This window comes from Piliocolobus tephrosceles, chromosome 1 (genome assembly GCF_002776525.5).
Source record: "Piliocolobus tephrosceles isolate RC106 chromosome 1, ASM277652v3, whole genome shotgun sequence".
Taxonomy (NCBI): Eukaryota; Metazoa; Chordata; class Mammalia; order Primates; family Cercopithecidae; genus Piliocolobus; species Piliocolobus tephrosceles.
The window spans coordinates 164,874,645-164,902,201 of record NC_045434.1 but is presented as its reverse complement, the minus strand read 5'-3'; the positions used below and the strand labels follow the sequence as shown (position 1 = coordinate 164,902,201).

At 40.5% G+C, this 27,557-nt stretch overlaps 1 protein-coding gene across 10 annotated transcripts in view; it reads right to left on the bottom strand.

Annotated features, from left to right (window-relative positions):
- The window catches only part of DAB1 (DAB adaptor protein 1), a 1,195,266-nt gene that overhangs the window by 290,651 nt on the left and 877,058 nt on the right, over positions 1-27,557 (bottom strand). For 7 of the 10 annotated variants that reach the window (XM_023187722.2, XM_023187666.3, XM_023187675.2 and 4 more), the window contains one exon: positions 5,963-6,165. In XM_023187722.2, the coding sequence (XP_023043490.1) occupies positions 5,963-6,029 (67 nt within the window). In that variant the 5' untranslated portion in view covers positions 6,030-6,165. Of the gene's footprint in view, positions 1-5,962; positions 6,166-21,454; positions 21,964-27,557 lie in introns of those variants that run through there. The other 3 variants (XM_023187691.2, XM_023187713.2, XM_023187703.2) reach the window with 2 other exon arrangements.

The window sequence follows — 27,557 nt, the reverse complement described above, 5'->3', positions numbered from 1 at the left end:
CAAACCTGAGGCATTTGCCCTGTGATCACTGACTTCTCCTAAATCCCATTAAAGCCTTGATTCTTGGAGTCAAAATTCTCCTGGGAGAAAATATGAAGGTAGCTTTTTTGTCATTGTCATTGTGGTTAACTGATGATCCCTGGGTATAGCACTAACATGAAACATAAGGGAAGTAAAAAAGTTTCACTATTTCCAGGTGTTTCTAGAAAATAAGGAGGTAATGGTGAACTGTGATTTCAGAAAGGAGAGAGCACTAACACACTAACACTGACTAAGCCATACTATGTTGCAGACCCCAAGCTAGCTCTTCACCCCCAGTATCTCCCTCACCTTTCTTTCTTTCTTTTATTTCTTATTTATTTATTTGGAGACAGAGTTTTACTCTTTTTGCCCAGGCTGGAGTGCAATGGCACAGTCTCGGCTCACTGCAACTTCTACCTCCCAGGTTCAAGTGATTCTCCTGCTTCAGCCTCTCAAGTAGCTGGGATTACAGGCAAGTGCCACTATGCCCTAATTTTGTAGTTTTGTATTTTTAGTAGAGACAGGGTTTCACTATGTTGGCCAGGTTGGTCTCGAACTCCTGACCTCAGGTGATCTGCCCGCCTCAGCCTCCTAAAGTGCTGGGATATCAGGCATGAGCACTGCACCCAGCCCCCTCACCTTTCTATGATAAGTGGAAATATTCACACACATACACACACATACACACACACACACACACACACACACACACACACACACACCTCCCTTTAAAGATAAGTGAAACCAGGCTCAAGGAGGCTAACTAACATGTCTCTAGTTACACAGCATATAAAGAGAAGAGTTAGAACTAAAACCAGGTCTGCTGTGCTCCGAAGTCAGTACTGTTTCCACTACACTAAGCTGACAGATGGCACTGACTGGAAGACTCCAGGCACTGCCCCCAGAAATGTCTATCTGTTCATCATGGGACACATTCCTCTACCATGATCTTCCACTGAATGCCCTAATATGGAGATTACAAATAACAAGAATAGTGTCAACTGATTGTCCTCCTTTGATGGCAGGTAACGAACCTGAAAATATACATTATTTTCCTTGGGCCTTCCATCGAATTCCACTTCTGGAGCGGGCACCAGTTGACAAGCTGTATGTGCAGTGACACAACCCAATACAAATAAAATGGAAAGAAACAACTTTATTTTTCACTACTTGCATCCCTTATTTGAATTGTGAATACTCTAGTTACATTTCATAAATAGCCTGCCTAGAAACTCATTTTGTGATGAAATATGCCCCTGTGTGACTTGTATTTGAAACCGTCTGGCTTGCTTTCAACAGCTTGAGTTAAAGAACTAGGGTGATAGGTTTGTGAAGAACTCTAAAGGGCCTCTTAACTTTCTTTATACCATTCTTTCCCACAATAGATGACCCAAATTGTCAGGTATTCTTTTTTCAGGAATTAAAATATCTGCCCCAGGAGTCATCTAAATCTTAATAAGAGGGGGGAAAAAAACACTTCTATTTTGTAATATCAGGTAATAATATGGGAAATACACTTACGTCAAATAACAAAATAGGACATGAAATTATATGAAGAGTATGATGTCAACCACACGTTATCCTGGAAGGCCAGTTTAAGGATGTAACTTCAGTTGTTAATAGTAGTTATTTTTGTTTTACGGAATTATGCATGGTTACTTTGTCCTTTCTAATTTCAGCAATAAGCACATACAGCTTTTAAAAAGTTACATAGGCCTGGCGCAGTGGCTCAAGCCTGTAATCCCAGCACTTTGGGAGGCCAAGACGGGTGGATCACGAGGTCAGGAGATCGAGACCATCCTGGCTAACATGGTGAAACCCCGTCTCTACTAAAAAATACAAAAAACTAGCCAGGCAAGGTGGTGGGCACCTGTAGTCCCAGCTACTCGGGAGGCTGAGGCAGGAGAATGGCGTAAACCCGGGAGGCGGAGCTTGCAGTGGGCTGAGATCCGGCCACTGCACTCCAGCCTGGGCGACAGAGCGAGACTCCATCTCAAAAAATAAATAAATAAAAAATAAATAAAAATAAATAAAAAGTTAAATAAATGCAAAAAATAAAAGATAATAGTTTCCAGAAATAGTCCTAAATATTATTCAGCATTTCATCCCTACCAAAAATCATATGAGGACATAATATTAACTGATAAAAATCATTATATGAGAATATAATATTAACTAATACCAGACACAAGGGCTGTCCCAGAAAAGAAATTATACACCAATCTTGCTGATAAATATAGATACAAAAACCATTCCTTAACCTAACAAATCTTGCTGGTAAATATAGATAAAAAAAAATTTCCTTAACCTAACAAATCAAATCCACCAGGGTGTAGAAAATAAAAGCATTACGACCAAGTAAGATTTACCCCAGAAATGAAGACTTAAAAATCTATCAGTTAAATCCACCACAGTATAAATTATAAGAGGAAAAATATGTATAATCATTGAAATAAATACAGAAAAAAGCATATGATAAAATTCAGCATGCATATTTAGAATTTAAAAATACTTCCTAGAAAATAATACATAAAGGGGAACTAATAAATATGTTTTATTTTGTTTTGTTTTGAGACAAGGTCTGGCTCTATTGCCCAGGCTGGAGTGCAGTGGTGCAATTGTGTCCCACTGCAAGCTCCCCTTCACGGGCTCAAGCCATCCTCCCAATTCAGCCTCCTAAGTAGCTGGGACTACAGGCATGCGCCACCATACTTGGCCATTCTTTGCATTTTCTTTTTGTAGAGACAGGGTTTCGTCACGTTGCCCAGGCTGGTCTCAAACTCATAAGCTCAAGCGATCTACCCACCTTAGCCTCCCAAAGTGCTGAGACTATAGGCGTGAGCCACCATGCCCGGCCAGAAAACTATCTTTAGTAAAAACTTAAGCATCACTTACATGTAATCTAGAAGCAATCAGGAACAAGATAAGGACATTTACTATCACTAAATATTATCATGACAGATCCAGCCAATTAGAGAGAAAAAGAATAAGTACTTAAGGATAGATGAGAAATTTATTTGCAGGTTATATGCAGTCTCCATAGAAAATCTAAGCATAGTTGGAGAAAGCAGTAGTAATAAAAGAGCATAACAACATGGTTATATTCAAGATTCAGTATCAGTATATAAACTGTTTATTCCTTTTAAAGTTGTATTAATTTTGTGCAAGTTAGCAACATTTGTTTAATGAAATACTATTACATCATCAAAACCGAAGAAAAAGAAATGAATTACTGCTTACCAGCACATTTTCTCTCTCTTGTTCTTTTTTTTGAGACAGAGTCTTACTCGGCCACCCAGGCTGGAAGGCAATGAAGCCATCTTGGCTCACCGTAACCTCTCCCTCCCAGGTTCAAGCGATTCTCCTGCCTCAGCCTCCCAAGTAGCTGGGATTACAGATGTGAGGACATGGTGAGAAGATGACCATCTACAAGCCAGGAAGAGAGCCCTCACCAGGAACCAAACTGGCTGGCACTTTGATCTTAGACTTTCTAGCCTCCAGATCTGTGAGAAACATGTTTCTGTGGTTTTAGCTGCCAAGTCTATGGTATTTTCTTATGGCAGCTCAAGCTAATTAAGACAAGATGAATGATGAAAGAAGAGAAAAAGAGAAAAGAGGGGATAGGAGGGAAATTGAGAAAGATGACAGGGAAGGGAGGAGAAGAGAAGGAGAAAAGGAAAAGGGAGGAAAAAGAGGAAGAAGATCACAGCTAACCTTTGTTGAGCATTTAATATATGGCAAGTAATATATTAAGTATTTTATTTGCCTTGTTTTCATTAATCTTCATAGTGAGCCTTTGAAGTCAGTAATATTATATACCCATTTTATAAGAGAGGAAAATGAGGCCCAGGTTAAATACTTTCAAAGGTCACATAGTGAGAAAGTGGTAAAGCCAGAATTTGAATCCAGCTCTGCCTACCCAAATTCCATGGTATTAGCCACTCCCTGGAGGACACTCCTCACATACGTATTGTGTTGATTTCAGAGTTTTTTTAGGACATGAAGATGAGGAGGTTCTAAAAGGGTCACCTTCACGCTGTTATCCCAAATCCCCAACTGAGCCAATGTCCTGAAAACCTGAATCCTCTCTGCAGAATGCTTCTGGTTTTGCATGTTAAAATTAAGAATGAAAAAATATGCACTAAGATAACATTTTTAATGCATTAAGCATTCAAGAGTGCAGGTTTGGTGGAAAGGTTAAATTTGAGGCAAAAATATAACTTGTCAGTTTCCACTGAAAAAGCATTTAAATTCTAGTACATACTGGGCTCTGCGACCTCTTTTTCCCGCCCCCCGCACCCCCCCCCCCCACATAGCAGTCTCCCAAGACATGTTCTTTCACCCACTTACTTTCTTTCTATTATTCTTAGACCATGATGCATAGAAAACAGGTTTACATTAATTTTTAGGGAATGAAATAGACTGCCTCCAAAATATTTGTGTTTCAAATAAACATCAAAAGCAAAATTTATAGTCCTTCCTGGGCTTCTGGCTGTCCAAGAGCTGCATATGTATTACAGTTATGTCCCCTACTTCATATAGAGTGTCAGACAAATGCCATCACAAGACATAACTGGGCAGGCACAGTGATGTCTCAAACAAATCACCGTCTATACAAAGAAGTCAAGGGCATCCCGGTTTGCAAGCCCACATTGACAGATTTCAAGACCTGAAAGAGAGCTCTGTCAAACCCCTCCCATGCAGCTGAGAAAACAAGGGAGAGAGAGCAGAAACCACAGGGAGAAAACACACACACACAGAGAAAGAAGTTGCTCATATTTAATTGGCAGGGGGTGAAGCTTACTGAAAAACATGGTCCTAAAGCCATGGGGCTAAATTCTCCAGAAAACATGAAAAGTGATAGAATTACTTTATTATCACACTATGCCTGCAATGCAAAGCTTCATCACCAGATATCTCTGGCTCAACTCTGCCAAGCACTTTCTAAGTGCTAAGACTTAAAATGTGAACAAAACATCTAGCTCCAAAGGAGTTTATGTGGGACATTTTTAATAAAGTGAAACACTAACCAAGGGCTAATGAAACAAAACAAATAAAAACATTTATATCAATTCTGGGGATAAGAAAAGGCTCCCCGAGGAGGCTTCCCTAAACTCAAACCTAGTGAATAAGCAGGAGTCAGTTCAGAGAAAAAAACAACAACAACGAAGGGCAACAAAAAAGGATTTCAGGCTGGATCAAGAGTCCAGTGGTTCTTAAAGTAGGCTCTCTGGACCAGCAGGACTAGCATCACCTAGGAAGCTGTTTTAAAAGGAAAGTCTTGCGTCCTACCCTAGACTTACCGAATCTGACACTTTGGGATGAGACTCAGAAATGAAGGCTTTAAACAAGCCCTCCCAGTGATTGTGGTTCAGCCAGAGTTTGACAACCACTGGTACAGGTAAAGATGAACTACAGGATGTCTGGAGGGTAAACAGGGATGGGGAAGTGGGGAGGTTAGGCAGAGATGTTGCTGGAGGGGTGGATAGAAGGCATAAGCAGAAAAACTTTGTACATTATGAGAAAAGTTTTGGATTTTGTTCGGAGAGTAATAAAGAGCCATTACATTATTATGTTATATACATTATTATATCATGAATACGAATGAAGAGCCATTACATTATTATATTATGAATACGAAACACACAAAATAACTATTTAAAAATATATGTGATCATAAAGATACTTATTTACATCATTCCAGAGATTATATCATTCCAGATATTTAAAAACTCATTCCTGTGCAGAAAAGTTTTGGATTTTATCTGGAGAATAATGATGGACTATTACATTATTATATTATAAATACAAAACACACAAAATAACTATTTAAAAATATTTGCAAACATGAAGATACTTCTTTCTGTCATTCCAGAGATTTAAAAACTCATTCCTGTGCAGAAGAGTAGCCATTAAAAAAGAAGGTCAAATTCAGCCCTACCTTTCTTTCTGGAGTCTTTCTTGGCGCTGGTTTTCACAGCTACTTGAAGTTCTGTCTCAGTTGACATCCTACTTAATCCTTAGTCCACTTCACACAGATCCCGGGCCTTGGCCAGGCTCATTGAGGACTCTTCTCCAAGAGAAAGACTCCCCCCTTCAGAAATGACACTCTGAGCTGCACATTTCATTCACTCTTTTTGAGTGCTGCAAATCAAGGTAAGAGAACATTCAGAATCATCACTGTTACGAAGTTAAACAGATATTCTTAAAAAGTGAATTGGCAAACATATACAAACAAAATCTTGGTCTTCATGCAAAAACTGCTCCCATGGTTTCATGAAGGCATTGACAGGGTTTATACAGCAAAGGGAATGAGAGGCTTATAGTGGCAAAACTGCTTCTCAAACTAGGTAACTCAAAATAGATCTTTAAAAGTCTAGATTTATAAGAGGGACAAAACCCAACTCTGTTTTCTGTGTTTCTTATTTTCAAGCATCAGATCCCAACCAGAACATAGAGCAAAGGTATGACCAGCCCCATGGAGATATTTCCAACAAGAGAGCACCCGTCTATCAGCCAAGCTTGATCAGTGCCTTGGCAGCAAAAGCAGATCATATGGAAGTGACCTGTGGTCTGTCCCTCACTGGCAGGCATCAGAGGGGGCATGGAGTTGACATACAACTGGGCTCCAAGGGTAAGGTGACAAGTGGGGCCGAGAAACTTTCCAGCAAGCCAATTTTATGTCAGCTTTTCCTCCAGCTATAAGAGCAGACAAGCATTTAATGTGCAGAGAAAAAGAAAAGAAACAGGCAGACACAGATTTCATTCATTCATTCTCTAATAAATATGCATTGAATAATACCAGGTGCTATTAAACTCAAACACTGTGCTAGGAAGAGTATAATGATAATAAAGATAATACAACCACTTCACTTACAGGTAATAGTTACTATATACTATGCCCTTAGCTACTGCTTCACATATAGGATCTCACTCGGTCTCATTTAAATTAAACGAATATACAGTATTCTCTTTGATAATAGTCTTTTCCTGTGACTATCTGATAGTTAGTTATATGAGAGGTCTATTAAAAAGTAAACATTTCACCAATTTCCACTTTTGAAAAGTATTAAGAAAAAGCTATTAGAAATGGATCTTCGAATTGTGCAGCCAACTCTTAGTTCATCCCACAGATCTAGAATGGTTTAATAGAAAACAACTGACCTCGAATGCCAGTTTCAGTTCAAAAAGAATAATGACCCAAACCAGTTAATCATGACAATCTAGTTAATCTTAACCAGAAAGTCTAATATAAAAGCCACGTAAAATTATAGTAAAGCTTGAATACGAGGAAATTCCCACCTTAATCCAAAGATACCTGTTTTGTTTTATTTATATATAAGCTAACTGTTTTTTAAAAATGAAATGGCCCAAATGAAAGTACTTGATCTAGTGAATCTAAGGCTACAACCAAGAAAAACAGAAAGTTATCTTTGTAAAACAGGGTCCATGAAACCGTACACAGAAAATGAGAATTTATCCTGTCACTTTTATACCATCTATCCATACCTTGCCACCAGTCCCCACACCCTTTCCAGCCCCTCGTCTCTAAGACAACATTCAATGGAAGATGACAGAGTCAAAAAATGTGGTCATGTGTAAACATCATCAAATTTATTAATAATATTTACCATTTCATTGCAGCAAGTATTTACTAAGAATCTACTATGGGCCAGGTACAAATGCTAGCTCATTCATGTTAACAGATACTTACCAAGTAACCATGCTGGCCAAGAGTACATAATCAAAGGCTGGTTCCTATCCTCAAAGAAGCTCAATCTAACACGGGTATCAGTCATATAAGGGATGGCAACACACATATGTGACCAAAACTAAAACAGGCATATAAATACCAGGCATACGGGGCAGAAAGATGCAAGTATTCATCTTTGCTTGGAAGGGTCAATAAAGCTTCAAAGAGGATAAGCCCTAGTCTGTGAGATGTTGAAGAGCAATGTTTCTGTCAAAAGGTGAATAAGGGAAAGGACCAACAGCTTCTCAATAATTATATGTAGAACGAATGAATGAGTGAATGAATGAATGAATGAATGGCTGTTTCAGGCAGAAAGATCAGCATGTATAAAAGCAAGGAGGAGTGAAATCAACAACCAAACAAGTAAAAGGAGGCACAAGTCTAGCCGGGAGGTGATGCACTTCCCCGTCTTCCCAGTTTTTCCTTGTGCTGCTATCTTTCTATGGAATCTCTTGTCTCAGGTCTGCCTTGACATTCTATTGACTCCTCAAGGTTCAGTTCGAAGAGACATCACAGGCAGAAAGATGTTTTGATCTCTGTAGCAAAACAGACTCTCTCCCAACTTATTTTATGATTTGATTTTTGGACAACTTCAGTTTCAGCCACTTACAAGCCACATGATTTGAGGAAGTTACTTAACCTGGTCTTTGTCTCAGTTTCTTCATCCGTACACTGGGGATAATAGTGCCCACTAGGGGAGCTGTTGTGGCAATCAAGTATGATCACACAAGTAATGTGATTGGAAGAGTGTCCGGCATGCCTCCTGGTAAGCATTTAATAAATATTAGGCACATAAATTCCTGTGCCACTTGCTCAAGGCCACATGGCTGGTATGTGACCGAAAGTCTGTATTATTTCCCCTTTACAAAGGAAGAAACTGATTCAAGTTAATTTTGCTGTTTGAGGATGAATTGTAGGAAATGGTATCATGTTGGTCTTGGACACAGTAGATGCCTAATCTATAAATTCAGAAAGTAGCTGAAATCTATGGATTTTACACATTTTCAAGAATTTTTTAAAATCAGTGTATAAAACTGGATTGGATTTGGGCCATTTTCTCTTCTTCAACCTTCTAAATCACAATATAGCATCTCTCCCTATTTCTATCTTCAAAGATGCTTGTTCAACAAAATATGATTATGTTCAAGTGTTACAAGCATTACTTGTGAATTTCTGAAGTACATCCCTACATCAATAATGAAAGGAAACCACCATCATTCTGAATAAAAACTTAAATAAGGAAGCTACAGTACTGTGAGAACGTACCACAGTGTGGACCCTGGCATCCCCTTTAATTTTCCAAAAGGCAGAGGTTGAGCAAATGCTGTGAAGTAACTCCAAATTATTTAGGAAATTCGCTTCTTTGTAATTAAGGAGATTAAAGTCCTCCAGGGCCAGAAACCATGTGACAACTCAAATCATTTTCCCCAGTAAAAGCTGTGAAACCCTATCAGTTAAACTCAGGCTTGCCTGGAATTTTGAAATGCTTCAATAATATTTCTTTGCTCCACACAATCTGCAGTAATTTAATATTCCTGAAGTGTGTCAGGTTTTTTATAATGAGCTCTTCAAATCTAAATGTGAATTATGTAACATTCCACTACAGACATTCTGTCTAGTGAACTGCTTCTAAAATGTAAAATTTCATGTTTAGCGATGGGGCGGGGGCCAAAAACACCAAACCACAAAGCAGAGAAAACAGATATGCCTTTTTTTTTTTTTAAACAAAGCATGAAGGTTTCAGCAGCTACAACAGAACAAACACACACTAACCACATACTATAATATACATTTGCGTTCTTTCTTTCCCCCTTTTCTCATATAATCCTACAATAAAACAGCTATTACTTATTGAGGGCCCACTATTTGCCAAGTACTATGCTATAAGTTTTTCTGGCATTATTTGATGCAATTCATTCAACTATTTGAAGAGTCCAATATAATTATCTACATTAAACAAATGAGGAAACTGAGGCACAAGCCAGCTTAGGAGCTTGTCCAAAGTCACATAGCTAGTAAATAGTACAGCACAGGGCAAGTTACAAGACACTCGTCTCTCCAACTTCACTCAAAGCCCTCCCAGATTTCTATCAGTGGGTGAATGGAAAAACAAAATATTTGTACCATAGACTATTACTCAACGTATAAAGGAAACGTAGTACTGATACACACTGCAATGTGGATGAACCCTGAAAACAGCAAGCCAAGTAAGTTAGACAAAATATGTTGCATATTGTATGACTTCACTTATATGAAATATTCAAAATAGACAAATCTTTGGAGACAGAATGCAGATCAGCGGTTGCCAGGGGCTAAGGGAGGGGCATAAGGCTGAGGAACTGCTTAATGGGTATGGAGTCTTCTTTGGGAGTGATGAAAATATTCTGGAACCAGACGGAGGTGAAGTTGCACAACATCGTGACTACAATAAATACCACTTTAAAATGGTTAATTTTATGTCATGTGAATTTCACCCAAATTAGAAAAAGAAAACAAAACCCCTACCAACCTGAGATGAGCCTCGTGTGATACCACTAAGGCCACAGGAAATTCCAGTTTAAAAACATAACATAGTGCTAAGATACAGATGAAAATGTAGTTTTCCCAAAACCAAGACTTTGAGTTTCTGTGGCAGTAACGGCATACATTAAAACTCTATGTCACTATTGGCATGTTTTGTGATTTGATGTCTTACTTAGCTTCATCCAAGGCATAAAGCATAGAAAACGGGACATGTATCAACAAGACCCAAAGGTTTATAACAGTACAGACAAGAAGCCTCAGTTTCTTCATCAGTAAAATGGGAACACCACCACCAAGTATGTGAGATTTAGAAGATAAATGAGATTTGGGCATGAAAAAGCCTAGCTCAGTCTATAGCATGCTACCTTTATCTTCACAAAAAGATACACAGGATAAGCAAACCAGATAACATGCAAGTTGTTTTTCATCACTTAGTGGTGATGTGACTGGGTGTCAGGGTAAAAGGGATATGGCAAAGGGTGATACTTCTCAGAATACAGCTTTTTGCATAATTCCCACATTTGGAAGTATATTAATGTTCTATATATCTGAAAAAAAATAAATTAATAGGGAAGATAAGGGTGAGCGTAAAACTAAAAGTAGATGGAAGCAAATCAATTCAATTGTATGTTAAACGGACATCGTAAGCACACTTGCTAAAGAGGTGGAGGAGAAAAAACTATCAAATAACATAAACACAGAATTAGATGGCACACACCCAGTCTTGGGTAGAGTTGAAGCAAGAGCAGCAGCAAACAAATTCTGAAGTCTTTTTAGTAGGCTTGTTTTCTGTAGTGTTACGAGCAAAGCAATTCTGAAACTATTTTCGATGTTCTATAGAATGGAGCAAAGGAATAAATGCACAGATACTGTTGGGAGCCAAGCTTCTCCTATGGGACAAGAGATGTTAAAACATGGAAAGGAAAGCAGGAAAGAATGCTAAAGTGATAGACTGAAAATTGTAGGTTTCAAAGTAAACTCGGGATTTATAAAATACGCATGCATCTGTATATAAATGTATAGGTATGAATGTATGTATGTGTTGATATGCAACTACTTCCTATCTCTGTTCATTAAGAGGGCCTAGGAGCAATGATACTCTAGCAACAATGAGATAACTAATACTTAGATTTCGGATTCTGTTATCATTTTCCAGCAAAAGAAACCAAGGCTTCTTGGGGGAAATGAATTATTTCAGAGCTGGCACATGGCAGGTACAAAATGAGCCTGAAATATCTTGTTATTCCAGAAATTAAGTGCTCAAAACAAACAAAAAATGATGAGAGAATTTTATAAAAGACACAGAAGCCATCATGAAGAGTTCTTGCCAGCCTAATTAGGAGTTATTTAAACACTGATATAATTAAGGATGGTAATAAATAATAAACCATTGAAAAAATAAGAATCCACAAATCTATTCTGATGACAGACAGACAAACAAATGGGGTAAGAATGGAAGGCTGTCTTGCTTATAGCAGAACAGGTGCTGACTGGTAAATACCGAGTGCTGGAGTTATAAAATCAACATTTTGCAGCCATCAGAGCCATCAGGGTAAAGACTGGTCAGGCAAGAATCATCAACAGATGCTAAGTCCAGGGAAAAATGTTTGATAAGAAGCAGAATATTTGCAGGTCTTAAACTGTCTTCCCACTGATTGTGTATTAGTTCCAAGGGAAACTTTGTAATTACATAGTGGAGAAATTGGACAAAATCTTGTTAACAAAATTAACATCAACAAACAGGGGCAGATGGACAGCATGTGATACCCTGAGCAGAACACAACATCACTATGCAGTACTGTGTAGTATTCTGGCCAGGAATCTAATCAGATTAGGCATTTAAAAAATGGGAAGGGGAGAGCTGTATTCATTGAAAATGTAATAAAAGACAAAAAGAAGCTGTAGAAATATTTTAGATTAAAAGAAATTAAGCAGAAATAACAATTAAATATCGTTATCTATACAGGATATTGTACTGGAGAGAAAAGAAATGTTAGCCCCCCAAAATTATTGAGCCAATTGATAAACTTGAATATGAATAGTAAGTTAGGTAAACATATTGCATTAATGGTAAATCTATTTAACTTGAAAACTTTCCTGTGAATATATAAAGTAATATAGCTGTTTTTAGGAAACACACTAAATATTCAGGAGTAAAGGGCCAAGATATGTGCACCTTATATTCAGATGATTCAGAAAAAAATTCATATACGTGAAATACATGTATGTGTATGCATATACGTGTGAATATATTTATGCATATACGTACATGCACAGTGAGAAAACACACAAATGATAAATTAAGTAAGATAAAATATCAGCAACGGGTGACACTAAGTGAAGGGCATAGGGTGTTTTTTGCATATTCTTATGCCTATACTTTTTTCTGTAATTGTGAGATTATTTCCAAATTAAGAAAAAGGAAAAAAAAGCCTAGCTCAAACTCTAACACAAAGAAGTATGTAGTTAAGTCAATTCTGGCCTCACTTTTCTCCTAAGTTCGAACCCATTCCAGCTCCCTAGATGGCATGCTTTCTAATGCCCAAGGCTAGCTGAGTTTAAAATTCGTTTATGGCTGCCAGTTCTGACTCCACCTCCACCCCTGTAACTCCCCAGACTGCCAAACTTGGCAGAAGTCTACGGACCAAAGTTGCATGGAACAGGGTCCTTTCTTCCTGAGCTCTAAACTCCCCCTCTAGACTGTATTCCATGCCCACTCAGACTTTACATCCTCCTGTCCCCTGAATCACTGCAGGTTCCTTTAATTATTCAGCCTAAGTAGGCCTTTTGTAGATTATGTATCTCCCTCTCCATCCCTGGGACTATGTCATTAACCTGTCAATCCTTTTTTTTTTTTTTTTTTTTTTAATGTCAAAGGCTATCTGATCTGACCCTGGCAATTTGGAAAAGGCCTAAAATTCCCCCACGCTGCATATTTGATTTTTGCAGGGTCAAGACAACAGTCAAATGTAAGGCTTTGCAGGAACCCAATGGCAGCAGTTCTATAAAGCTGCTGTGGGTGTGAAAGGTACAAGTGTTATAGAAACTTTTGGCAGAATATTGAGAGATGCTGTATCTTTCTGCTAATAAAGGACCACCACCATTGCAGCAGATGTACAATCATCATCTTCTTTATCAAACCTTTCAAGAAAAATAATACATTGATAGGATGTATTCCTAGCTTTAAAACTTTGAAGCCCACAAAACTGATAGATTTACAGCCTTAGTTTGGATCCAGTCAAAGCTCTCTTGCCATAACTGTAACAAGAAAGAGGAGAAAACAAATCACAAATATGGGAGACTATCTTAGTCTAACAGCTCATCTTCGTGATGTGGCATTGTTAGTTATATTTACCCCACATTTTGAAAAAAAATAAAATTTTAGGCAATTTATAGAAAGCCTTATAAAATCCATTTTCTATAATAGGATAAACCAAATAAGAAAGTAGGAGCAAAGGGACACAAAAAATTAGAAATGAAGATGAAGGCAGAAGCAAGAATAAGACATCAAAAACATTGATACGGCTGTAGAAGACAGGCTATATGTTTGACTATGAGATACCTAGAAGCCAAAGCAAAGAGCGAAAAGATCAGTTACAATTTCACAAAACCTATAGAACTTTTATTTCCCTTTGGACCAGAAGTGGAGAAAGAAAACTATCTATCAGTTTTCATGAAATCGACACCGTGGTATCACAAATGTTAACATAAGCAATGTCTCTATAAAATTCTAAAAGAGAATGTGCCACATCTCTTACTGTATGCTGAGATCATAAAACTAACACTGACAGCATAATACAAGTAGTAACAATTTTAAATAGGTTCCAAACAATGTGGCCAAAATCCATTTAAGTTGTTTATGAACAAGGCATATTTCCTTTTTATTAACTAAATTGAAAGGTAAATAAGGGGGATCTTGCGACACAGTATCTGATGGTCTAGCTTTTCTAGGGTATAATCTAGAATTAAACAAACTAATCTTTTTTATCAGTTTACTCATCTGTAAAATAGAATAATAATAGAATAATCTCATAGGTTTATGTGAAAGTATTTTTGGAAAAATAAAATGCTGTGTTCCAGAAGGCAGCACTCTTGTTATTCAGACATCAGTCAATCTTTGGCAAGGCAAAGAGGGAGGGAAGACAGTGTGTTTCTGTAATCAAACTCAAAGCTAACAAAAGCCAGAACCGGGTTTTAGCAATATTAAAGGAATTTATTTGACAGCAACATGGCATACTTAGCAACATTTCATTTAACTAATGGATCACACGGTTTCGTTAACTATTTATAGTACCATGAAAATTCATTACATAAACTCTTAGGGTATCAGAAAAAAAACAAGTGTATAAACCTAAAATAATTTCGTTAGTGTTTTAAATTGGGACCCCAGTTACATCCAACCTTCTAAAATTCTCACCTCTAATTTTACAAAAACGTATCGACCGGCAGTTGGCAGAATCTAAGCAGCAAGCTGTCCAAGGGGCTGGGCTGGAAGCCTGCCTGACTCCGCCATTGACTGCCTGGGTCAATTTAGACCTTTAAGCTCTGTAACCAGCCTCAGCCTCAATTTCTTCCTCTGTAAAATGGGAATACCTTTTCATCTCACTGGGCTTACAGGAGACCAAAATGCACAAAGCTATATAAAATGTCACAGCTGCCTGCCTTGCGTTCAGCTCATTGTCTTCTCCCACCTCCCCTTCTCTCCTCATCCTCTTTTTCTCTACCCTGTCATACAGATGTGGCTCTGTCCGCCCAGCAGGCCTTAAACTGTCCCAACCCTGAGTGGGAAAGTGCCCTATACACCTTTGCGTCCACACCAGCCCCCTGCACAGGGCCTGCCATGTTGTATTGGCTGGCAACAAATATTTAAATAAGGAAACAAATTCACTGACTCATTGAGCAAGAAGTTATTAAACACCTATTCTTTGATAGATCACTATTCTAGATGCTCAGAAAGAAATAAAGATGATATAATTCCAACTGCAAGGAGCTCAAATTGTTAGGGAGGGAAAAAGAGACAGTGATGGCATGGCATGGTAACAGTTTATATGAGAGAAATCATAGGATTCTCAGGGATGCAGAGGATAGGCACTGCCTCAACCTGGAGATGCTACAGGGTGGAGTGAGGCAGAGTTAGCAGGGGGGACGCAGACGGAAGACTTCCAAGAAGAGGAGATCCTTGAACTGAGTTCAGGAAGACTAGTAAATGTTAGTCACCTTAAGAAAAAAAACTGTAGATGTTAGCATGAAACACAGAGAAGACATAATCAATCCTGGGAACTCAAACAGTTCATCACGGCTGGGTAGCAACAAGAGGCAAGTCTGCAGAAAGAGACAGAGGCCAGACTGCAGTGGGCCTGAATTCAGATCCTGCTAGCGAGGTGCTTGAAAGGGGTGCTGTAAACCCAGTGGTGTACAGCCCAAGGAGGCCCCAAGAAAATCCACTGGGGTGGGAAAATCAAACTCTACAATGCGTAAGATTATTTTTAGCTACAAAAATAAATAAAAGTTTATTCATTTAATATGCAGATTAACAGTAGCACATGCACGTACCATATTCCAAAATTCATACACTGGTGAAGACCTCAAAAATTACTCATTGATTCATTGACTACTCACAGGTGACAGGGGCCACCACAGTGGGATAACAGGGTAGCAACTGATACAGTTTCTGTTCTTGCAAGATGGTGCTTGTCCAGGAATCACCCAGGGACTGAGGGCCAAGCAAAAGACTGCTGCATGAAGGGAATACATTTAAAAGCACACATGCTTCCATTTTCTTTTCCAAAGAGGTCCTAGACAAATGAAGCTTCAAAAAAAAAAAAAAAAATGGTAAAAAGCAAACATACCCAACTCCTTCAGAACATAGTCATTAAATCACAGGTTCTGTCAATCAAATCAGGTCAACACACACTTCCCAAACATTGACTCTGCGTAAGCAGACCCTGTAAATGCTGGAGGTACAGAAAGAGATTAAACAAGGCTGACCACAGCTACAGCCTCCCAGAGCAGGGTCTGACCTCAGGTGCTCATCACACCTGCTCTCCAATACACGGGTTCTAAAGGGGCATCTCCCTCATTGGCCTTTATAGCGACGATACCATTCCTCATTTTAACCCGACTCCACACCAGCGAGGTGAGGGGAGGCAGGCATACTGTGTTTATTTGCTCTTGGAGACCGAACGCTCTGTGCTCATCCCTGTTTCCTCCACAGAGTGTTTGAGCAACGTGAACTATTGCTATTCCCTAGGGTCTAGCAGGGAGAAAAGACAAGTATTTAACACCAGCCTCCCTGTGAGGGGGATTTTAAATAAACAAATGCCGCATTTGGCAGCTTCACCTGCTGATTTACCTAAAATATATACTGCCATTATTTACTCTCCCTTCCACAAGCTGCATTTCATTATCTTCAAAGTTGACAATCAGAAACAGAACAGAACCAACACCTTAAGTACCAAGCCTAGCTACTGCAACATATGTCCCCAAGCTGCTTCGCTTCACGAGTGCCCCTGGGCAGGGACTCATCTTGAACCATCCAACTCTCAGTGACTGTCTGGGTCCCAATGACAGATTCCTCCTGTAAGAGTCTTACCAGCTGGACCCACTCAAGGTCCCTGCTAATAGATGCCACCTTCTCCTTCTGGAGGGAAGAGAAAGACAGGTGGCAGGCTTTCTTTCATCACTGATAACCTATTTTTCTTCTCGCTCCCCTCCAACATATTTTTACCACCTTCCTTTTGACAAAAAGGGCTATCATCTTCCTTTAGCTTGCTAAATCTCAATTACTATAAAATGGATACATGGATGGCTCAAATTTTCTCCACAAAAGGATCTGCGCTTGACGGGAAGCAACCGAATTTCCACAATTATCTCCCTGACAAAAAGGATACACAACAGCGATAACCGTGTTTTCCTGAAGCCATAAATGAGAATGGGGGCCCTGACAAAGGATATCTTTTTGTTGTTGTTTCCTGATTTGTGAATGTATTCATTGGAACCATCTCACAAAAACGTAAAAATGCAATCACACTTGGAAAGTAATGAGCAAATCAGCAACATGGAAAAGCCTCCCTACTGTTTCACCCTGCAAACCACTACAAACTCAAACTCCCCTGCACGGGAAGCCTTCCCTGACCAGCTACCTGCACTCACTCCTTACACACCACACCGCTACTTACGAGGAAGAGCACAGTGGGCAGCTCCCGAATGGGAGCTACAGCTGGAATCACCTGAGGAGCTGCTGCCCATCCCTGGATTCTTATTTAATTGGTTTGAGGTGCAACATGGGCACTGGGATTTTTGTTTTTTTCTTTAATTTTATGTTTTAGAGACAGAGTCTCACTCTGTTGCCGGATAGAGTGCAGCGGTACAATCATAGCTTGCTGCAGCCTCAACTCCTGGGTTTGAGGGATCTTCCCACCTCAGCGTCCCAGGTAGCTGGGACTACAGGTGCATGACACTGCACCCAGCTTAGCAAAAGGAGATTTAAAAGCTTCCCAGGTGATTCTAAAATGCAGTCACATTTGGCAAACGCAGGAATAAAGGTTAAGAGAACTTGGCATGACCCCTCTCACTACTTGGGTAGGGTTGGGCACGTTATTTAACTCCACAAACCTGAATGTGTTCACTGCAAAATGCGATGACTCTGAATACATGCCACATCTGACTATAGTATTAAATGATGTAATCCACATAAAATGTTTATCTCACAGTGGTAAGTGCTGGTGGAAAGCAGAGAAATGCCCCTCCCCAAAGACGCCCAAGCCCGAATCACTGGAACCTGATATAGATGACTGAGATAATGAAAACTGGGGCTTTTGAACTCCTGAGATTTAGATGACATTTGAGGTTTTGAACAGAAGAGACCAGAGAGATCCTGGGATGGGGGGATATATACTGCAGGAAGGATGAACACTGATCTTTGGGTGGGAGGGCCGACAGTGGTAGACAGAATGGTGACGCCCACAGATGCCTCCTCCCTAGCTTCTGGAGCCTGTGAACATGTTGTCTGTCACATGGCAAAGTTGTATGTGTTACTGCCCTGCTCTGCCTTTCACCCCAGTCGAGTCCCAGCTGGCTGGGCCCAGGACAGATCCCTCCCCAAGGACAATCTGCTGCCTGACCAGCAGTCACAGTTCAGCCTGGCAGAAAGAACTACATCCAAGTTGGATATATAAAAAGATATGCATATTCTGTCTTTCAAGAATTTGAATTTGTTAATGCAGACTCTATCCACTGGTAGAGAGACCAGAAGTGAAAAGACGAAGAGGCAGAAGCCAGGAGGCAGCAAGGCCAAGACTTTGCAGAAGTTGTGAGTTAGCAGAAGTGAGGACTAGCAGAAGCCACTAGATAAAGAAAAAACAGATAATGAGAAAGGGGAAGAGAGAGATCATTTTCAGTAGAAGTAGAAACGGAAGACACTCAATAGCAGGGAGCAAACAAACTCCTGTGCAGCGGGAACAACATGATACCTAATCCCAAGAGATACCCAGGATTCTTCCTGTTAGAAAGTCATACCCGGTCTTTACGAGGCCAGGCTCTATGGCTATTCCTAACTCCAGAAAAATTCCCCCCTGCCTTACTGCTATTCATGGCCTTACTATGCCATAGTCCTCCTTATTGTAGGGGCCTGCAACAAACAGCCTGAAGCTCCTATACCTGTCATCGGAACCCTTAGTCCATTCTCGTATTGCTGTAGAGAAATACCTGAGGCTCCGTAATTTATAAGAAAAGAGCTTTATCTGGCTCATGGTTCTGGGGAGGCTTCAGAAAGCTTTTACTCATAGCAGAAGGGAAGGTAAAACAGGAGCAGGCACTTCATGTGGTAAAAAGCAGGAGCAGGAGAGAGGGTTGGGGAGGTGCCTCATACTTTTAAACAATCAAGTATCCTGAGAACTCACTCGCTATTGTGAAGACAGTATTGAGGGATGGGGCTCGACAATTCATGAGAAATCCACCCCCCATCCTGCATCCAGTCACCTCCCACCAGGCCCCACCTCCAATACTGGAGATTATAATTCAGCATGAGATTTGGGCAGGGACACAGATCCAAACTATACCACTGTTATCTGGTGTCTGGCAAAGAAAAGCCATGAGCATCACCGTCTCACAGACTTGCCCAGGGAGTTCCAACTGTGGCTCCACCAAGTCCCAGATGTGTGACCTTCAGCAAATCTCTTGAAGTCTTTGAGCCTCCCTTTCTACCTCTGGAAAGCTTGGAAATTGGTACCTTACCCATAAGCGTTGCTGAGTAGGATAAATAAGGTAATATATGCAAATTGCCTGGTACTAGAGAAGGTGTTCATTACCTATTGTTTGCCTTCCCTTCCCTCTATTTCATTTGCATATACTTCTTTGGAATGAAAAGAAAGGTGTTTCTGATATTTATTTGCTATACCATATAACTATTGATTACTTAATCCATACTTCTCAACATGAGTTAGGAAACAATTATTAATACCAAAAAATTATTTCTCCTATGATGTGAAATCTGATACGTTCACTTTGCCTGATCTTCAGGCTCTAGTTTGGCGTATCTCCCCAAACTCATAACTCAGATCAGCATCCCTAAGTGAAATACAAGCTATAGGCGGACCGGGTTGATCACAGACCCCAGAGCACACCTTGGTTATCCAATACCACACTTCTTCACCTATTCAAACTCAGCTCACCTTTGGAGGTGCCAGCGGGAAACTGATGACACACTCACATTAAGATTATTTCTGAAGACTTAATAAAGAGATTATTTACACGAGTGGGCTAGATTGAAGAGAAACCCCAAAGGACAGTGCAGTGTCCCAGGGAGAGAAGAGCAGAACTGTTACCTCTGCTAGGCCTGAAGGGATGAGAGGAGGGAAAGGCTACCAGACCAGGAGGGAACCCTGTAGAGACAGTTCCTTAAAAGGAGCGATGACCTTCAGTCTAGGAAGCGGCAAACCCAAGGCCAGCCAGCAGGGAGAAAGAAGCTGAGAGGGAGATTAAAAACACAGAGACTTACCTCTCCTCTCCTAAGTCTCCTGCTAGGACCCAGCACTGGCTAATCCCCATGAGTGGCCAAAGGGTCAGAAAGCCCACAGAGGAAAGAGGGATGGACGCAGTCCACACAGGTCAGCTTCCCAGAGCAGGAGAATGGGGCAGAGAGAGCCCTAGAGGGGCAAGCAGAAGACAGCCAAAGGCCCAGGTAAAGCCCTCCCGCTCCAGTAAGAATTTCCTATCACAGCCTATATTCTTCAAAATTCCCAAGGAACTGCATGCCTTTATGTCTCCTATAACAGAGCATAAAACAGAAGGGAGAAATGAAGAAAAGGAAGCAATTACATTCATGAGAACCTACTAGGCTTCATGTTCTGTGCTAAGCAGTGTACACATTCGCCATGCCGTTACTTCTTTACAATCTGGGAAGGTAAGTATGATTCTTCCCATTTTGTAGTGGTGGAAACAGAGGCACAGAAGTGATAAAGTATCAAGTCCCGGGTCCCATTCCTATGGTGAATCCAGATCTAGAACCCAAGTGTATCTGATTCCAAATGTCACAACGCTTCCATAAAACCATACTGCCTTCATAGTCATTTCTTATCTACCTGTATCTTGTCCCTCAATGAGCCTGAAGGCCACCTGAAGGCATAGATGGCCTTCTATTTCTCTCGCATCTTCCTTTGCCTTTGTGCTAATAAGATGCAAGAAAGCTACATATATATATTAGCTGATAAATAAAATCACAAAATCTTTGAAATCCCCACAATCCTATTTTTTTCTCAGTTTAAAAATATCTTGTTTTGCCAAACACTCAGAAACTTCTTTTCTCTCTTAGAACAGGCTTTCTTTCTTTCTTTTTTTTTTTACACACATCTTATATTGGGATTCACAACTCATCGCTCCCACAAGAAATCCCCCCAGGCTCCTTGTCTGTTCAGGCAAGCACTTGGTAAATTCGGAAAACACTTTAGGTTCATTTCTGCTTGCCAAATACAAGGCTTCTGGTAGCCTGCTCTTATGCGAAGCTTTAAAAGAAATATTATGGTCATTGACTTAGGCATATCCAACAATATTTTTTAAAATGGACTCTTTGAAGTATTACTAATAATAAAAACAATAAAATAATTAATGATACGAGCATGGCAGCTCTGTATATTTGATATTATGTGAGTGCAATCTTACCTGGTGAGAATTTCTAAAAGGCCCCAAATGCCTTTCTGACATTTCATCATTAACTCCTTTTGCCTTCTCTGCAGAGTAGCAAAGATGAGCTTGTGTAGGCTTCAAGTGGAGGTTGAGGCCTGAGGCCCAAACAACTCACTTTCTCCACTCCACACTCACCTCCCATTTAACAGGAAGACAACAAACCTCGTCAGAACATAGCAACAGTGAAAGGAAAGGATCTTCCAGTTTTTTAGGAGGACCCCCTCGGGTCCCCCTTTGTCTGTGCACTCATTTGACATTTCCTTTCTAACAACGACTGTCACGGTTTGCCAAATACCTTCTCTTTTATGCTTTCATTTCATCTTCATGGTGCTGTCCTCATTTTACCGTGGTTGGGGATGATATAAGCCACAGTTTCCAGTTAAATAGGAGTGGACTCCATGCCTTTTGAGTCCAAGATCTTTTCTGTACCTTATAAATACCACCTGAATTCTGGCTCTATATTATGCTATCTTAATTAGAGGATCAGCCCTATTAAAAGTACTGCCATCCTGAATGATAGTGAAAGCAGGACCTGTTGCTAGTAGGAGAGTTGCCTACAATCTTCCCCACTCTTCCCCAGCTGGTGAGACCACACCTCCTTCCCCATCTGTCGAATCTAGACCACACATGCCAGACCACACCTCCTTCTCCATCTGCTGAATCTAGGCCATACCCTCTTTCCCTTTCTGTTGAATCTAGGCCACGCTCCCTTTCCTGTCTGTCGAATCTAGACCACACCTCTTTCCCTGTCTGCTGAATCTAGGCTACACCCTCTTTCCCTGTCTGTTGAATCCAGACCACCTCCCTTTCCCTGTCTGTTGAATATAGACTACACCCCCTTTCCTATCTGTTGAATCTAGGCCACACCTCCTTTCCTGTATGTTGAATCTAGACCACACTCTCTTCCCTGTCAATTCAATCTAGACCACACTTCCTACACTACCTTCTTTCTCTAGCTATGGAAGCTAGACCACACCTCCCAGACCAGGCTTCCTCCCCATGTGCTGAATCTAGACTACACCTCCTGTCCAATCTGTTGAATCTCTGCACCTTTGCCCAGCCACCTGATGAGAGCTGTGGGGTCACGAACCTGCCCTCTCCGGAGGGAACTTCAACCTTTGCTCATTAAAATTTACAGTCTAAATTAGAAGTACTCTTTAGAGATAAAAAGACCAAAATCAAGATAAAACAATACTAAATTGCTTCCAAGAACCAAACTAGTATGCCAGTTAATCCAGATTTGTAATTGGGTTATCCCTAAAAAATGACCCAGCCTTGATTAGGTGCCCATTAGCTTTCAGCTTCCAGAGAGCAGCAAGCTAGTCCTGCAGTCATTCTCTTGACATCTGTGATTCTCTGGGTATTACCAGTTAATGTCCACGCAAGGAGGAATGGATGTATGATCAGAAGAAGCATGAAAAGATCTCCTCCTCTCAGGAATTCCAGGGGGAAACACCCACAGAAAATCACAGGGTTGAAAAAAATTGGTATATCAAATACTTCTTTGAAAAATTTTATAAAAGCTGTGAACACTTTCCCAAAGCTCAAGTAAAGAACTTAAGATGTAAAGTGGGGATTTAAAAAAAAAATCAAAAAGGAAACAAAAACTCAATATGTTTTAAAAGCACAATTTAAAAATCGTCAGTACTATATGCACTGACTTTTCATCTTCTAACTTTTTATCCAATCATTCTGTTGGCATATGGCCACAAAATCACAGTAAAATAAGAAATGGCTTCTAATAATAATAAGACTGTATGGCTAAAAAGTACTTTTCCATCTGCGTGTCCAAATGAAATTCTCTCAGTACCCTCAGAAAAACACAAAATAGGAATCTCAGTGCTCATTTTAAAGACTGAGCAACTGAGGCTCCAGGAAGGAAACTGACTTACCTACAGCTCCAGTACTAGGAAATGGCGGCAACCAAGCTAAGATCAAAGTCTTTAGGCTTCTAGTCTAGGGTTTTAAAGATGAAAAGAAACTCCCATATCAGCTAGACCCATAGCCTAGAGCAAGCTTGTCCAACCAGCACCCTGCCAGCCACATGTAGCCCAGGATGGCTTTGAATGCGAACCAACACAAATTCATAAACGTTCTTAAAATATTATGAAATTTTTTGTGATATTTTTTAGACCATCAGCTATCATTAGTGTATTTTATGTGTGGCCCAAGGATATTCTTCTTTTTCCAGTGTGGCTCAGGGAAGCCAAAAGATTGGCTACCCCTGACCTAGAGTCTTCACTTTACATTGAAGAATGGTATCTTGGAAAGATCGAATGCTTTCCCTGAAGTTACACAATGAGTAAGTTACACAGATCAATTAGCTAGGTCATCTGATCTTTAGTCCACTTCTGACACCACTGTGGTCCACTGAGTCCATCGTTCATAACATCTGTCAGAGAGAATACTTCCATATGATTTGTATTATTAGGCAATTTCTAGCTTCATTCACTTTTATAAGATTTCTGCTCCTAGAATAAGTTTGTTTTAAAACATTTCAAAAAGCATAAAAGTGTCTTTTAAAAGAATTAAAGCATGATAAGACTTCTGCACACTTTAGAGGGAGCCCTTTGTACACAACATAATTTACCAAAACTCAGGTAACATAACTTACCAAACTCAGGCACAGGCAAGAAAGAACTCAGACACAGAAGAAATAACTCAGCAGCTGAAAGCAAACAAACCCCAACAACCTGGGCAAATTAATTTCTAGTAAAGAGCTCTACTCAGAGATTTAAAAATATAAAGTTAAATACTACATTACCCATGTTGATCATGCTGCAGAGCAAAGCTCCAGAACACAAAGAAGGAAGGACAAAGTACACAGCTGAGATCATAATTAGTGACTTTCAGTGATCACCAGAGAAGGGGTTTGGCAAGGAGCAATCACATGGGGAGACGCAGTTTAGTGTTCTGCTGCAAACATCATCAGGGCAGGAGGAATTTACACACAGATCCCCGCCACTCCAAACACGTTTATTTACTCTTTCAATCAATGCGTAGTATAATTTACAGACTGCAGGCTATTTGCCATACATTGTTCAGTTCTGAGGACACAGATTATGTTCTAGTGAAGGGTGGTGGACAATAAATCAATCAAGCCAATCAAGTCTATCAAGTATACTATATGTCAGGTATTGGTAAGTGTTACGAAGTAAAACAAGGATGGGAGGGCTATACGAAGTGCTGGAGAGGAGTAAGTCTTTTTAATGAGTAGTTAGTGAAGGCCACACTGAGATGACATTGGAGCAAAACTTTTAAGAGGGTGAAGGTGCGTGCCATGTAGAGATCTGGGGGAAGAGCATTTGAGGCAGAGGGAACAGCAAGCCCAAAAAGCTCTGAGGCAGAAATGAGCCAAGCACTTTCATCAAAGAACAGTGGAGATGCTAGTATGGGACACAGAGGACAGGGAAAAAGAAGTAAAGGATGAGATCAACAAAGCAGATGCCAGAGCCAGGCCCAGACGGAAAGTATGGCAGAGTCCTTGCTGCTCAGTGGCTCCCAGTCTAGCAGGAAGTAAGCAATTGTGCCCAGAAGGCTAGGGTTTTCTGGGCTGGCTTCGCCAATCACTCCCTGGGCAACTCTGGGAAAGGAAAACTTTTGTGAGGCTCCCTTTCCTCATTTGTAAAAGAAAAAAAAAAAAAAAAGAACAATAATAATCTCATTTCATCTATCCCACTAACCCTGCTCCCATCTCTGTAGTGAGCTAGCTTCAAAATGCTACTGTCATTTCTCTGCCAAACAACTGCAAAGGTTTAATAGTTTCATTTCGGTAATAGTTTCTTTCACAGATAAGAAACTTAAATGCAGAGAGTTAAAGTTCTTGCTCGAGAAATTACAGATAGAGAGATGGGCATGGTAGCTTACTCCTGTAATCCTGGCTACTTGGGAGACTGAGGTGGGGAGTGTGTGAGCCTAGGAATTTGAGGCTGCACTGAGCGATGATAGTGCCACTGTACTCCAGCCTAGGTGACAGAGCAAGAGCCCATCTCTAAAAAAAATAGATAGATGATAGACAGATTGACAGACAAGCGGCAGAACTCAGATTTGAAAATGTCTTTGTGACTCCAAAAGCCCATTGCTTCAATATGCTCATGTGATGGACTCAAGAAAACTGGCAGCTGTTAAGTGTCGCCCAGCGTGAGAAGGGCACCGTAATGGCTGTTGCTCTTCTAATGACACAGTGGGCTATGTGGGATGATGGAACAAAGTGGACTTTCTCATCACGATTGCTGAGCAGTCCCACGTGGGTACAAAGCTCAATCTCAGGGTGCCAAGATTAAACTTACCCTCCTTCTCTAGGTGTCGCCACAGACTTGATAAGTTTGGATTCCTGAAGCCTGAGCACACTGGGAAACTGAGGCAGTCTTTTAAGTCATCAAATGCCCCAAGCTTAGAAAGTCAAGCTTTGTGAAAATTTAAAAAAAAAAAAAAATCAGACATCAAACTCTGTGTAGCTGACTTAAGAGTGACAGTTGTTGTTCTTCGCCACCTCCCGCCAACCGCCACACACACACACACACACACACACACACACACAGCTTCTTGGTTGCAACCTGTCTGAAGGGGAGGAAAGAAACTCAGTTCTGTTGGGGAGAATGTTTATGGCCCTGGACCTTGCTCCCAATAAATGAAGATTCAGTTTAACTCATCTGGAAAAGTTAACTTTTCTGGATACTCTGTCACTCGGAATGTCCCACACCCTTTATTTCTTATGCAATCTATATCCAGGCAAAGGTCATCAGTGGACACCTTACCTCAAGCCAATATAACTTGGTATTGACTGTGTTTGTGTTGCTGTCCATGTGAATGCATCTTTCTTGTGACTATAATACAATGGCAATGAACATGATGATGGTGATGGTAAAAATAATGAAGGCTGCAAGGCGAAGTCAAGTCTTCAGCTGAATCCCTGGCACTAAACGTTATGGTTTCTTAACCTCCCTGGGCCTAAATTTCTCATCTCTGAAATGTTACAACTAATTTATCTTGCAACATTAATATTGTGGTGAGGGAGGGGGAAGTATCTAAAGTCCTTGAGTCCACAGTTGTTCCTTCATAACTGACTGTTGTTATTCTCTGTCAAAAGAAAGGTGAATAAGATTTACACATTTTTATTGCATCCATAATCTCATGTGATCCCCCAAACACGACCCCAGCCCTTAACTTGGGGTCTCTCCCTTAGTAGTCGTTCAAAATGTAAAATCCAGAACTAGATGAGAGTTTAGAAATAACCTAAGTCTTTCATTTTACCACTGGGGAAAGTGAGGTTCAAAGAGGGGACACATAATTTTATCTAAGCAGATGCTGTCTACAATAATTTAGAAACATCTTCCTGATGATAAACTCAGCCAAAGGTAGTAAGTATCGCATCATAAGTGAAATGCCATAGGGAAACTCACCAGGGCCCAGGCTAATGCATCCAGGATCTGATTTAGTTGTTGTGATACCCGGAATCATACAAAGGCTTTATTAAAACTCCATTTACTGGAGGAAAGTGTCTTGTGCCTTGAATGTCAAATGGCCCCTATTCACACTGACCTCTCAGTGTGCAGGGAAATGAAGGCCAAACTTCCCAAAGGTTCTCATTTGCAGCAGTGGCTGGTGAACAGCAGTGGCTGGTGAGCAGCAGTGGAGTGTGCAAACTCCAGCACTATTGCTTTCCACCTGTTTCTCCACTTGCTCATTATCTCTGACTTCCAGGGGGCCAGTTCCACACTCAGCCTAATGGAACAGGGAGGGGCGCTTTTGCTGGACTGAACTGTCCACTTTAACAAGGTCAGGGCAGCACTCACTCTCATGAAGCCCTGGGCGGGCCTGCACACTTGCTCAGGAATCCTGGGATGAGGCTCTCTGAAAAGAAGGTTTTGTGCATTTCTGTCTGTCGTTATCTAGGAGCAGATGGGGTGCTAAAATTAAGGATGCAGTGCCCCAGTTTTTAGGCACTCACTGTTTCTGTGGAAATGATGCTGAGGCTGAAAGCTAGAGTGTAGGGTAAAGCCAATTGAGAATGAGGCCTCAAGGTATGGCAGGAAAATAGCACAGGTTTGGGTCTGTGTGGGTCGTGCTTTGCCCATCT